At 37.3% G+C, this 9,900-nt stretch overlaps 1 protein-coding gene across 1 annotated transcript in view; it reads right to left on the bottom strand.

Annotated features, from left to right (window-relative positions):
• Positions 1 to 9,900, bottom strand: part of LOC107590307 (retinal-specific ATP-binding cassette transporter-like) — a 39,138-nt gene that overhangs the window by 4,327 nt on the left and 24,911 nt on the right. The window contains exons 24-45 of the mRNA XM_016279015.1: positions 9,027 to 9,217; positions 8,848 to 8,953; positions 8,553 to 8,758; positions 8,351 to 8,405; positions 8,147 to 8,221; positions 7,315 to 7,490; positions 7,071 to 7,195; positions 6,881 to 6,979; positions 6,607 to 6,796; positions 6,433 to 6,527; positions 6,314 to 6,346; positions 6,086 to 6,191; positions 5,878 to 5,952; positions 5,616 to 5,785; positions 5,319 to 5,496; positions 4,493 to 4,608; positions 4,109 to 4,256; positions 3,824 to 3,947; positions 2,492 to 2,621; positions 2,290 to 2,410; positions 2,144 to 2,206; positions 1,931 to 2,037 (exon numbers count right to left, since the gene is read on the bottom strand). Of these exons, the coding sequence (XP_016134501.1) occupies positions 1,931 to 2,037; positions 2,144 to 2,206; positions 2,290 to 2,410; positions 2,492 to 2,621; positions 3,824 to 3,947; positions 4,109 to 4,256; positions 4,493 to 4,608; positions 5,319 to 5,496; positions 5,616 to 5,785; positions 5,878 to 5,952; positions 6,086 to 6,191; positions 6,314 to 6,346; positions 6,433 to 6,527; positions 6,607 to 6,796; positions 6,881 to 6,979; positions 7,071 to 7,195; positions 7,315 to 7,490; positions 8,147 to 8,221; positions 8,351 to 8,405; positions 8,553 to 8,758; positions 8,848 to 8,953; positions 9,027 to 9,217 (2,689 nt within the window). The remainder of the gene's footprint in view (positions 1 to 1,930; positions 2,038 to 2,143; positions 2,207 to 2,289; positions 2,411 to 2,491; positions 2,622 to 3,823; positions 3,948 to 4,108; positions 4,257 to 4,492; positions 4,609 to 5,318; positions 5,497 to 5,615; positions 5,786 to 5,877; positions 5,953 to 6,085; positions 6,192 to 6,313; positions 6,347 to 6,432; positions 6,528 to 6,606; positions 6,797 to 6,880; positions 6,980 to 7,070; positions 7,196 to 7,314; positions 7,491 to 8,146; positions 8,222 to 8,350; positions 8,406 to 8,552; positions 8,759 to 8,847; positions 8,954 to 9,026; positions 9,218 to 9,900) is intronic.

Genomic DNA, 9,900 nt, shown 5'->3' with positions numbered 1-9,900 from the left:
TTCTGGGTTCTTTTATGACCTCTTGGATGAGTCGTCGTTGTGCTCTTGGAGTAATTTTGGTTGGCCGGCAACTTCTGGGAAGGTTCATCATTGTTCCAAGTTTTCTCAATTTGTGGATAATGGCTCTGACCGTGGTTCGCTGGAGTCCCAAAGCCTTAGAATATAATCCTTTCCAGACTGATACATGTCAACTGTTTTGATTCTCATCTGTTCTTGAATTTCTTTAGATCGCGGCATAATGTGTTGCTCTTTAAGCATGCTTCACGTTGTCAGACAGGTTCTATTTAAGTGATTTCTTGATTCAACAGGTCTGGCAGTAATCAGGCCTGGGTGTGGCTAGTGAAATTTAACTCAGCTTTCTAAAATAATGTGGTTAACTGCAGTTCTTTCATGATTTAACAGGAGGGGGCAATTAATAAAATAAAATCTATAGATATAAAACAGTTCAAGGATATAACAATGTTTAAACGTTAAACCTAGATAAATGTGCGCTAGGCCTATATCCAATAGTTTGTGCGGCGAGTGGAAGCTAAAGCATGCTTTGCAGGACATGGAGGCGCCAGCGCGATCCCTTGCATTTTTTTCAGTGGATATGCCGTAATTTTTGCTCATAAAGGTAAGAGTAATACATCATTCTGAACTGTAATGTGTCTTTTATTTGCCTCACAGACATGATAAATATATCTATAGAAAACTTTAAATTACCATATTGGCCCGAATATAAGACGATCCTGATTATAAGACGACCCCCCTTTTTCCAGATGTACCTTTTGGAAAAAGGCTTTTTAAAAACCAAATCTTGTTTTTTCTCAGTAAAACACATTTTGTCTTCAATTATTTTCACATTGCATATTTTTCGTATTTTAATTTTTGTTTTGAAAGTATAGTAAAAACTGGTGAAATGTACCAACAATCACATTTTAAAAATATACACTTTTTGATATACCATTTAAAAAAAACAAAAACAGGTAGCCTATCTGAATTAGGACATTTATCTAACAGTAGCCTACCAAAATCTTATTAACAGTAGAAGTTAAATCTTACTGTAGTCTTCAAATCTGGGTACTGTCTTACGTTTTAAAATCACAAAGGGAGTTTGGTCCCATCAGGCTAACGTCACAGTCACGACTCATGCAGCTGTAAGATTTTCTTTTGTTTTTACTTGCGATCTTTAAAACACGCATTACATTACGTATTTCATGGCACACTCGTTTTATGCATATTTGGCGCCACCTATTGCTGTGGGTGTATTAGTGACATGTCAAAGTCTAGACCCTGAATATAAGGCGACCGCATTTTTTCAGATGTACGGTACTACTTAACGAAATAAAACAAATTGAAAACAAAAGCTCTTTCATTATAATCATAATCATAATCCGTAAAGATGCACTTCTCTCTAAAGGCATCTTTAGAGAGAAGCTAACTGAGATATGCTAGCTAATGTGGAGATGGCGAGTCAGGATCGACAACTTCATCCTTGCAACACTGACTCAGAAAACACTAGATTATTAGTAAATAATTCAAATATCTCCTTACTATTTCCCCCTGACACGTTCATGGTAATTACTTTTGCTGGGGCTTTTTGCGGCAAGCTTTAGTCTATTGCGTGCATTTGAATGCAGAACTCTTCAGCTGCGCTAACGGCACACGCTCTGCTGCTGGACACTAAACACCGTCGAGCCCGGGCTGAAATGCAGGCTTAACTATTACTTACTTACTATTACTTATGACTTATTTACATATGTAACTTGAAGTAATCCAAAAGTAATCAGATTACATTACTTTTATATTGTAGTACTTGGATTACGTTACTGAATACTTTTTTGATGAAGTAATTTGTAACTGAAATGGAATACATTTTAAAAGTAATCCTCCCAACCCTGCTAAAGATCTATCATAACCTTAACAGTGTTGTGTAAGCAAAACAAACCTGTAACCAGTCACAACTGCTTCCCCTGAAGTGGCATCTATGTCTCCTGTCAGCATTTTGAATGTGGTAGTTTTCCCAGCACCATTCACACCCAAAAGTCCAAAGCACTGTGGAAGGAGAAAAGAGTTCACGCAAAGCTCAGAAGTCAGAAGGGTGCTGAAGTCAAAGCTCATGGTGCTCTTAACACAAAGACCAAATGTCTCCATTGATTACCTGTCCTGGTGACACTCCTACACATATCCTGTCAACCGCTGGCCTGATCGTTCCAGTATACGTCTATAGAGAGAAAAAACACACTCATGATCTCTATTGTGTGAAACATTAACCATCATGCACCAGTATAAAGTGGACAGACTTGCCTTTGATAAGTCTTTTATCTGAAGGATGTCGCTAGAGCTTCCTCCTTTGTAAATCCTCTCTCTCTCTTTGGCCACATCCACATCTTCATTAGTTACTGGCGGCTTCTTAAAATCTGACATCCTGTAGATAGAGACAGCATATCTGTATATGGGGACGCAACATTTCTACTGGAGTGACTCTTTTGAATGTATTTCTTCTTACCAGTGGTCCAGGAAGAATCTGTACTGTATCAGAACATTCAGGATGAAATAGACAAACCCCTCTATCGCCATGAATGTCACATTCTTTCCCACAAAGTCCCAGCTGAAGGGATCCAAACTGAAGTCCTCACCTGAGACGCACATTAGATGTATATGAATCTCACAAGAAGTTTCACCAACATTTACATTTTTAGAACCAACTATAAATTATATAAACTATGTAACTATGTGGTTATGCAGTTGTGTGCAGTTGCATTCTTACATGGTTGGTAGGGTGCCCTGGGTGGTTGCTAGGGTATTCTGGGTGGTTGCTATGGCATTGCTATTGCTAGGGTTTTCTATGTGGTTGTTAGTCCATTGCCGTGGACGCTAGAGTGTTCAGCATGGTTGCCAGGGTGTTGCTAGGGTTTTCTGGGTGATTGTTTGGGTGTTGCCAAGCATTTTCTAGGATGTTCTGCATAGTTGCCAAGTTGTTGCTAGGGTGTTGGGTTCTAGGGTGTTACGGGTGATTGCTAGAATGTTGCTTTGGAGTTTCTAGGATGTTCTAGGTAGTTGCTAGTGAGGTGCTATGTGGTTGTGAGAGTGTTCTTTGTGGTTGCCTAGGTGTTGCTAGAGTATTCTGAGTGGTTGTTAGTACGTTGTCAAGCAGTTTCTATTGTGCTCTAAATGGTTACTAGGGCATTGCTATATAGTTGCTGTTCTGGACAGTTGCTAGTGTGTTGCTTTGCAATGCTAGTGTTCTGGGTTGTTGCTAGGGTGTTGCCAAGCGGTTTCTATGGTATTCTGGCTGGCTGCTAGGGTGTGCAAACAGTTTCCTCTTTGTTCTGGGTGGTTGCCAGTGTGTTCCTAGGGTATTTTGGGTGGCTTCTAGGGTGTTCTGGGTGGTTGCTAATGTATAGCTATGCAAGTCTCTCCCAAGTTCCCAAGTTTCTGCTTTTCTGGTCTCATGATAGAAAAAATATAAGCCTGTTTTATAGCCCATCCAATATCTTACAGAAGTATCTAGTTAGTTAAAGAGACATCTCAAGTTAGTCCTAGTAGAATTTGAGCAGTTTTGAAGATCAGTTTAAGCCCGAGTCTGATCCATTTGGTTATCAAAAATAATTGTTGCTTTGAATTGCCATCAGATGCAATGTGAATCTCCTATGAAGATACGGGTGACAAATGTCAGGTGTTATATTTCCATCATGTTGACATATAGATTAAAGCTCAGTGACTTTTATGGAAGCCAGATCACTGGGTCCAAACCTTGCCAGGGGCCAGGTTAGGGTTGGTCGCAACAGCCTCAATACGACCGATTGAAATGCGAGGTTGGATCAGGAGCATGACTCACCAAAGCGTGCATACACGTCCATCACGGCCTGGTTCATCGCCATGTCAATGAGCCCGCGGCCCAAACAGAAGTGAGGAAAGACAAGTAGAACTTTCTTCAGCACCTGGTTACACTTATACAGAGCCTGCGAGAGTAGAGACAGATGGAGGATGAAATGTCTCGAACTTTTGGCCTAAATGACTAATGCATTTAGTACATTATTTAAATTCTAATTATGATATCAGTGGAAATTGGGATTAGTGGAAAAATGTGCACTACAATAAATTGAAGGCTGGGATGTTTTACCGCTGTACTGTCAAACAGGTCTAATATGAACGTGATGGCACTGCTGTTGATGCCAATGAAGAGGTTGATGCAGGACAGAGAGACGTACGCTGTGCTGGGCACGTTAAATACATAAGACATCGGATACATCATGGGAGTCACCGACCAGCTATTTCATAAGAAAAAAGACTGATTAGAATATGTTAAAATATTCAAACCTTTCAGTGGGGTCTACTTATGACCCTTCATCTCTTAGGCCGATATGTACTGCTACAGCTACTGAGCGTGACTTTTTAAGCAGAGTACTTTTAGATTTTGACCCACATATCTAATAACACCTTGAAATGCTGTTCTGCCAAAAGAAATGTAAAAGAATCAATGAAAGATGACGCATTTTTCCATTACCCATAAAGCATCAGCAGAGCTATCAGGGCTTGCAAGTTGCCAGGCGAGGTATAGCATTTTTTGTCAAATGCAATAAAAATCCCCACAACCATCGCTGCACTGACAGCATAGTTTATCTGAAATGACAGGACAACAGCAAAACTGAATTAACAGACCATTCCAGAGAACATAAGACAATGCTATGGAATAAACACACTTGTATACTTATTGTATATTTATTATACACTATAAAGGCACTTACTGGTCAAAATAACATGCTTTTGGTTTATCAGTATTTAATTTATGATTATTATTATTACTTTAAGAGATTATGTTTTCTAGCTGGCTAACATAGGTTTTGTTGAAAGTGCAAAAATGATTTGTGATAGTCTAAAAAAAAAAAAACGGAAAAACTATAAGCTAATCAATAATGTTTTGAATCGCATGTCATTTTTTAGCATAGTGTGTTCATAAATTTATGGCATGACATTTATAGATGTATAATTTCCAGCTTGTTGCATATTTTCATTGTGTCAAGAAAAAAAAATCTAAATAAAAACAATTTAATTTAATGAACAAAAGAAATGGTAAAGAACATAATATTTAATGAGAAATGTAAATATTTAGGGCAAACTGCAAAAAATTAAAAACCGTTTTTGTTGTGGGGCCAGTATTTTTTTTATTAATTTTTTTTTACAAATAAATACAACTATTAAATTGTTTTTATAATAAAAACAAAAGAAATCGTACATAACATAACATTTAATAAAAATTTTAATATTTCTAGCAAATATAGAAATATACTAATAATACAAAATTTGTAAAAATTTAATTGTAGGATACTAACCATGTCCCAAAAGAAGTTAGCAATCCAGTACACCAGAGGGCTGACCCCACTCACAAACTGCAGGTGTTTGGCCTGTGTCACTCTCTCCTGGATCAGATACAGCACAAAACTGGCAGGTACGAAGGACATGGCGAAAATCACACAGATAGCGACCACAGCATCCACTGAGGTGCTCAGTCTGAGAGAATGAATGAGTGAACAATAAAGATATTTCACATGCATAAAAAGCTCTACTGAGACTGATTTAAATGACTGAAGTAAAACAACTGTGTGAAGTACTGTCAGGATTGCACTCACACTGTGACCTCCGACAGCTGTTCCTTGGTCAGGTTTAGTGGATGATTGATGGCTGTGATGCCATACTCATTTAAATCGGCTCCAGGAGGCAGGTTGGCTCGAAGGATGCCGTTATTTGCCACGTTCATGAAGGCCACCATAGCGTGCCAGCCTTTGTTATTGAACCACACCTAGAGGAGATAACAAATGGGTTATTTATCTTAAATGGGACGAGCCGAGCTCAGTAAACTGTGACAGAAAGTGAAGCCGAAAGAAATCTCACCTTGACATTGTTTTCAGTTTCCATATATCTCAAGAAAGTCCCAAACTCCTGCAGAGTAAGCTTTGAGTATCTTCCCTGTAAATGATCACAACAGTTAAGTTACAACAATTTTAATCTTTTAATTATATTAGAAAAACTAAAAGCAATTTTCATTCATTACTTTGCTTCGATTACATCAATTCGCAATGAAAACAATCCGAACATTTACCCCTGTAACATTAAGCAGACGTCCTAACTGAGCAGCTGCATTCTGGATGGTTTTAGGATCCACATCGAGAACAGGAAGTCGCCCTCCAACAGAAATGCCACCATACCTGAAGAAAAGAGACTGTCATTCTTCCACATTATTTAGATCACAGAATGCATCGATGTGTTCTCTAAGTGTCCACAAGATGGAGTCATTGTATTTTTTACTTTGTGTTCAAGTCACCCATACCTTTGTTCATTCACCCAGTACTTGCTCTTCAAGCTGTACAACAAAAACACAAATAAGATGAATTCCTGGAAACATGAGAGCAAGTTAATGAATGATTAGTCGCAAATGCGCCATAATACCTTGTCCGTATTAAGTTTGGGTAGGTCTTCACCAAATAATCAGAGATGTTCCTGCCAGTCAGATCCATCAACATGTCACCAGTGGATTGAATCCTCTGAAATGCAGGCGACACTATATCACTATACATAATTTTAAAGACTTTATATAGTTGTATATTTAACTGAGAGACACACCTGGGGAGGAGGAAGACCTCCAGCACCTTCTGGACACACAGGTAACATGGTGAGTTTGTTGGGCGTGCTGCACTGGCAGCTGGGAGACGGACTAATGTCCGTCCATTCTGGGTTACCCAGCATCTCAATGAGCACTGGGTTCACCAGGGGCATCTCCCACTCTGTGGTTATGTTATTACACGGATAGTCTCTGTGGGAAGCAAGAACGGACATGGTAAGCAGGACAAACACCTCTGGAGATTCATGTATCTCATAAGAATGCATGTGCACGTACTCTAGAGGTTCATCCACCATACAGCGAGTCCCAAATCCAGGTCTGTTTAGAAGAACCTCACCAAAATACCTCATATCTGGGCTTTGCATCTGTTCATTGCTGGAAAAAATAGACATAAAAAGACTGTTTTAACTGCGTAGTTAACTATTCAATAAATAGCCAATTCTGTTCCTATGTAAATATATTGTACCTAAAGAAGGTGAACTGTCGGCCGTACATCCATGGGCTTAGAGTAAGACTGGGGTATTCGCCGAATGGAGGAACAATCAGCGTAAACATCAGAGAAACAAGGACGAAACTAGCAGGCAACACAATCTGAGGAAGAGAATATCAGCAGGCACCATTAAAACTCTCATTTTTCAACCAAATCCTATGGATTTCATTACTGGCGCTACAAAAGCAACAAGTTTCCAAAGCAATACTGTTATTCTGACCTGGGCGAGGAAGTCTTTGCTGGATCGTGTGGTATGATGGAACCTCTTAATGAGAAGAGCAAAAAACTGTTTCAAGACCAGAAAGATTCCCTTCACCTGATAGGATCCTCTGCCATCTCTGCTGGTTGAACCTCCAGAGTTAGACTGGCCATTAGCATACACTGACCGGTCCGTATCTGCACACAAGTTCAACGCAGTCAAAATATAGATCTAAATTATTTTCATATAGCATACAGACAAAACGTAATTTAAAAAAATTTAAATGTATTTACACTTTTACTTCCATTATTCAACCAAGCAGCCACAGTTATTTATTTATAAAGAATCTCAATAAGTTCAAATATCATTTGACAAGTTACCATAATAGTTCTGGGTGACATATCATTCTAGAATTAATTTTTAATGACTATTTTTAACCATTAAAACATAACTATAGCTGTAACTATAAAAAGCAAGCTTAACCCCTTGACGCATTCATTTTTATAATAACAAATCTTTTTTTTTTTTATTATTACTATAATATTTCCCAATCATTTATAGGAACAAAATCATCGATTGGACAGATTTGTAATTCTCAATCTGTCCAATTGATGATTTTGTCATACATCTTCAATTTATTTTGTGAAATACATATATTTTGTATTAAAAAAAAAATTAGCACTTCATGTGACAAAGGGTTAACCGGCACCATATGCACTATTTAGCATAGTGTCTAGTGGTATGTTTGAGAACATCTCTTTGTTTTGTCTTTTAACTCTGTGTGTTGTGTTTTAGCAGGCAGCTTTAGCTGGGATGAAGCATTATAAGCCTGACAGACTAAGTTAGTCATCACCTTCCTCTATATTCACTTTCACTGTGTTCTCTCTATAGAGACTCGCAAGAGATTTCTGTTGCAGAACTTTGACGTCTAAGGGGTTCAACCACAAAAACAGACATCATAATCACAACATACAACACACAATATCCATAAACTGGCACATATACACAATATCTGTATGTCTGAGATTTAATAACAGCTAGTAGACTGAAATCTTACTAGACGTAGTGTTGATGTGAGCAGCCTTTCCATCAGCTGTGACTTTCAGAAATATCTATAGGACACAAAAGAGACAAACTTTGGTTTTTACATGTTGTACAAAGCAAGTTGATGGTGCTTTGTAAAATGCTGATCCCTTTAAAGTAAAGTAAAGTAAAATAAAAAAATATATAAAATATAAAATTAAATTAAATTAAATTGCCTCCTCCAGTGAAGTGTCTGACACTCCAAAGCTGCTCAGCCCCATGTCTGCCAGCGTCTCCTCTAGTTCTCTGAACAGACTGGCGTAAGAACGATGTTTGAAGCCCCGGCTGGGCAGTAGAAAGGTGAGCTCCTGCCCTATGACCTCTATAAGCCTGGCCTCTGGGACGTGATGGTGGACGAGGGCCGTGATGCTCTCAATGTCCCCTGAGAGAGTGAGATTACACATCCTAAATTATGATCATTGCAGTTAGATTACACTGATCTAATATAAACATACTATATGAATGTTTTACCTTCCATCTGTCTTTCTGTAACTCTGGGCTGCTCTGTGGCGCTCTCTTTAAATTTGGTACAGAGTGAGCATTTACAGGCGCAGTCCTCAGTACAGTCACATTGACCCTGTAAGAACCAGAGCAATCTTGTGAGTCTAGCTGCCTTATATACTCTTTGTAAAAGACAGTTAAAGTCTCACCTCGTTTGTGATGTGGGATGGCTGCTCTTTAATGCGCCGTACCAGAGTGAGGTAGAAACCAGCGCCCAGGCAGTTCTTCAGGAAGAGAGGAGAGCCGCAGCAGTAAAGACAACCCTGAGAGATGATGGCCACACGGTCACTGAGCAGGTCAGCTTCATCCATGTGATGTGTGGACAAAATCACTGTACGACCTAAATGACACACACTTTTAGACCTCTACTTAAGAGTAGAAATGTATAGAAAAAAATGTTAGAAGACACTCAGTTTTACAGGGATGGATGATGATTAAGTCTTGGAAGAATTTGATTTATCAAATTTCATGGATGGATGGATTGATAGATAATAAAAAATATAATAAAATAATAAATTGATAGATAATAAAAAATATAATAAAATAATAAATATATATATAAAAAAACAAATCAACAGAACATACTAAATATATAAAATAAAAAGAACAGTAATTACATATATGGATGATCTAAAATATCTATTTTTTTCAAGTAATATCTAATATAAAAAATTAATATAAAATATATAAAAAAATTAATAACATTGACTAAATATATAAAATAAAAAATCAGCTTAATAGACAGATATTGCATATGAAATTATGAATGGATAGATCGATGGATGGACAGATATAATATATATATATATACAAATAAAATTATTAAATATATTAAAAAATATATTAAATAAATAAATAGAATATACTAAATATATATCATAAAAAATACAATTATTAGACAGATATATGGATGGATATAAAATATATGAAAATAAAAAAAACGAACTAAAAAAACAAATAAATAGAAATTAACTAAATATATAATAAAATAAAATATAAACTATATTTGTAAAATAAAAAATA

Source organism: Sinocyclocheilus grahami, unplaced genomic scaffold (genome assembly GCF_001515645.1).
Source record: "Sinocyclocheilus grahami isolate Dianchi unplaced genomic scaffold, SAMN03320097.WGS_v1.1 scaffold126.1, whole genome shotgun sequence".
Taxonomy (NCBI): Eukaryota; Metazoa; Chordata; class Actinopteri; order Cypriniformes; family Cyprinidae; genus Sinocyclocheilus; species Sinocyclocheilus grahami.
This window is presented reverse-complemented; position numbering and strand designations above follow the sequence as displayed.